This window comes from Nanorana parkeri, unplaced genomic scaffold, assembly GCF_000935625.1.
Source record: "Nanorana parkeri isolate BGI_ZX_2015 unplaced genomic scaffold, ASM93562v1 scaffold2641, whole genome shotgun sequence".
Lineage (NCBI taxonomy): Eukaryota > Metazoa > Chordata > Amphibia > Anura > Dicroglossidae > Nanorana > Nanorana parkeri.
Window position 1 is genome coordinate 12,241 of NW_017308909.1, and position 3,661 is coordinate 15,901.

At 50.5% G+C, this 3,661-nt stretch overlaps 1 protein-coding gene across 1 annotated transcript in view; it reads left to right on the forward strand.

Moving 5' to 3' along the window:
* The first annotated feature begins 1,792 nt into the window (after nucleotides 1-1,792).
* Nucleotides 1,793-3,661, forward strand: part of LOC108802066 (protein Wnt-10a-like) — a 50,587-nt gene continuing 48,718 nt past the window's right edge. The window contains exon 1 of the mRNA XM_018573957.1: nucleotides 1,793-1,960. Coding sequence (XP_018429459.1) covers nucleotides 1,896-1,960 — 65 coding nt within the window. The 5' untranslated portion in view covers nucleotides 1,793-1,895. The remainder of the gene's footprint in view (nucleotides 1,961-3,661) is intronic.

Below are 3,661 nucleotides of genomic sequence, written 5' to 3' on the forward strand. Positions count from 1 at the left end.
CTCGGTTACCGCTCCTGGTGTCACCCAGCCTCGGGACGCCCCAGCGTGTATCTGCTGGTTGTATTATAGTTGCCACCTGTTTGGTTTTCACCCGGACAGTCTGGTTTTGGAGTCTTGTGTCCGGTGTCCAGCCAGCGGGCTTCCTGACACAAGACACTCAGTGCCGACACCGGCACTTTACAATTTCTGACAGATGTGGCTATCAAGGTCCTCGGCAAGCGCGATCTCGGGCAGCCGCATCTGCCTGGAACTGGATCTTCCTCTGAGCTGCAGGCTGCCTGTGCCTGTTAACAGACGCCAGCAGCTGAGAGGAAGATTTAGGTTTCAGGCAGATGCGGCTGCCCGAGATCGCGCTTGCCGGGGACCTTGATAGCCACATCTGTGATTTCCTCCTCCTCCGGCTCCCTGACACCATGCTGCCTGCCTGCGGACCCCTGGTGGGACACCATAGCCCAGAAAGCCCTGAGTCCCAAAATCATTTGTTGAGAATGAGGAACAACCTGGTAAGGAGAAAAAATTAATGCGGTATGTGGAGCACCCAAAAAGTGGGTGTGGCTAAATTGCACTGGATATTGGACGCAGTCTGAAATAATGTGGTTTATTGCAGTCTAAAGGTGGCCATACACTGTACAACCCAGACAAAAGTCTTGTAAAGTAATTTTAAAAACGTACGATCTGCCCATCTTGGACAGGCATATCGTACTTGCGATCATCGCAAGCCCGCCCTGCTGAGGGGCGGGCTTCCGATGACTGCAATGCTGAACGTGCAGTGTGCGCGTGCAAAGGAAACGCACGTTGAGGCATGACAATGCATTTGCCTAAGGCCCCACTCACACTAAGCGACACTTACCTCGAGCGGATTTCCGCGTGGCGAGATAGCGCGACTGTTCGGGCGAAGTTCTGGCGACGATCGCACGACCTTCACCGTCGGGCTGCATGCAAAAATTGAAAAATCGCGCGACATCCGCGGGAAAAAGGGTCCTGCACAAGCGACGCGCGACGGGCGACATGGAGCTGTACAATGGAACAGCTCCATTGAAAATCATTGGACGGCGACTTCTCGCGATATCGCGCAGCAAATATGCGCAATATCACGGCGGAAATTGCGCGATTAAACGCCCAGTGTGAATGGGCACTTATGCTACAAAAAAGAAAAACTCTACGTATAGACCTTCATGGGCCCCCCCAAAAAAAAATGTCACCCGGTTAGGGTTTAGATCTTTAATAATATTGATGGACCTGCGTCTTTATTCAACCTCAAATACTATGTAACTATATTGAGAACGTTTATTGGTACATATCAAGGTTCAGGGCAGCCGGGTCCCTTACATGACTATCGGCCGACGGTGAAGGGCAAGGAGGCGGAGGCCAGCCCTAGCAGCGCAGGGCCCCAGCATTGCCGCTCCAGCGGCTTTGAGGCAAGCTAGGGCCCCATCAGCGACGCTGCTCGTCTGATGTCAGACTGGCCGGAAGTGATGTCACGTTAGTGATGTGACGTCACTTCTGGCTGGTCCGGTGGCAGACGAGGCCATGTGTGCAGGTAAGAGAAGCTAGGAAGGAAGGAAAGGAGGTGAGGGATGCAGCACTGACCAGCCACATTGTGACAGCTCGTCTCTCAAGCACCAACACTTTGTCCCAACGCCGACCTGACTGCCAGCGCCTCGTCAGGGTGCAAATCTGGAGAGCCGTCAGGAGAACCCGGACAGCAAAGTCCAATCTACGGGAACTCCAGGGCAAGGCACCAGCGGAGAGGAAACATTGTAACATTTCAGAGAAACTCCGGCGCAGGAAGATGAAGCTTTGTGACAGCAGGCTGCACATCAATGAAATTAGGCAGCAAGGAAGAGAGGGGTAACGGGGTCACGGGAGCGAAGCAGAAGGACTGAAAAGGCAACATGGCACGGTGGCCCCTTTCTGGATTCCTCGCCGTCCTGGCCGGGCTCCTGCTCTCCTTGCAGAGGTAACTTTCTTTTTTGTTCTTCTCTGTAATACAACCTTATATCTGTACATGAGCTAAGCCTGCATTGTGCACCACGCACACCCTTCTCTTCTGCAGAGGAGCTTGCAATCTAATTCCTCCACCAACATAAACCAGCAGGTCTTTCACCTGTTGTGTAGAAAGAGTCTACAGCATGCCCTGCTCTTTGCAGCGAAGAAGCTTGCAATCTAATTCCCCTCGCCAACATTACCTGGCAGGTCTTTCGCCTGTTGCCCGGAAGGAGCCTACAGTGTGCACCACTCTCACCACTGTAGAGGAGACCTTGCAGCATGCAACACTCATGCCGTTCTCTTCGGCGAAGGAGCTTGCAATCTAATTCCTCTGCCAACATTAACCAGTAGGTCTTACATCTGTTGTGTCGATAGAGTCTACAGAGTGCACCGCTCACACCGCTCTCTTCTGCAGAGGAGCTTGCAATCTAACACCTTCAGTCTGACACTGGCAGCTCTTTCGCCTGTTGCATGGAAAGACCCTACAGCATGCACCACTCTCACCGCTACAGAGGAGCTTGCAATCTAATGCCCCCATCAACATAAACCATCAGGTCTTTTGCCTGCTGGTCAAAAGAGCCTACAGCATGCACCCCTTACACTGCCCTCTGCTACAGAGGAGCTTGCAATCTAGCGCCCCCGCCAACGTAAAGCGGCAGGTCTTTTGTTTGTTGCGTTGAAAGATCCCGAACGCAATCCGTTGTGAAGACGACTCTCAGACGATTCTTCTTTGAATTTTTTTTCTCCTATTCTCAGAAATTTTCCAGCACGTTGATAGGATTCCACATCTGATATACCGTCTTGGTTTCTTTTTTACTGCGTCACCACGCTTGTTTTGTCATCAGATATTTGTATGTTTTACTCATTTATTTGGCCCTTACATGGACTCCACAAGACTTTAGTACATAGACACAGGTATGCCATTGCTTGTACTCCAAGGAGCTTACAATCTAATGCTGATATCACTGTTACATACAAAGTAAGACCAATTAGCCTATCAGTAGATTGAGGAAAGAAAGTCCATACAAACTTAGGGGGGGTCATGCAAACTCCATGCAGGCGCCCTGAGTGCTAATCCAAAACCAGATTACTGCAGGCGATGGACCTTTGCAACATATGGTTTGCAATGCACCTGCAGATATCCCTCAGGAAGGAGGCTGCCTGTGCCCACATGGTACACCGCTGCAGGCATTTGCGATCTTCTTCCTGATCTAGTGTGGCACAGACACTGCCAGAGACTCTTTCCCTTTCCTGCAGAGAAAAGGGAATGGTGGATGAGTGCTGGAATAGATGCTGCATGCTAGAACTAACATTCCTAACGTTCTGATCCCCAAACATCAATCTGCCGCACTGTTTACTTTCAGGTTGCGTAGGGACACCCTAAAGCCGGCCACATATGTGACAATTTCCTCATGCAATCCAGTATAGTTACAGAATGTGCGGTGAGATATTTTCACCCCACGGGATCAATTCACAAAGTGAACACCCCAAAAGTGACAGCTGATCCAAAAAGGATCGATAATGGCTGCAAATAAAGTTCCTCATCGCCGTGTTACTGGTTCGTGAATTGAGCCCATCATCACAACAAACGTTTTAAAAAAATGGACATTGGGATTGCGAGGAACAGATTGTAAGATTTGCCCCAACTGCAGGTAAAGAAACATAAAGATAC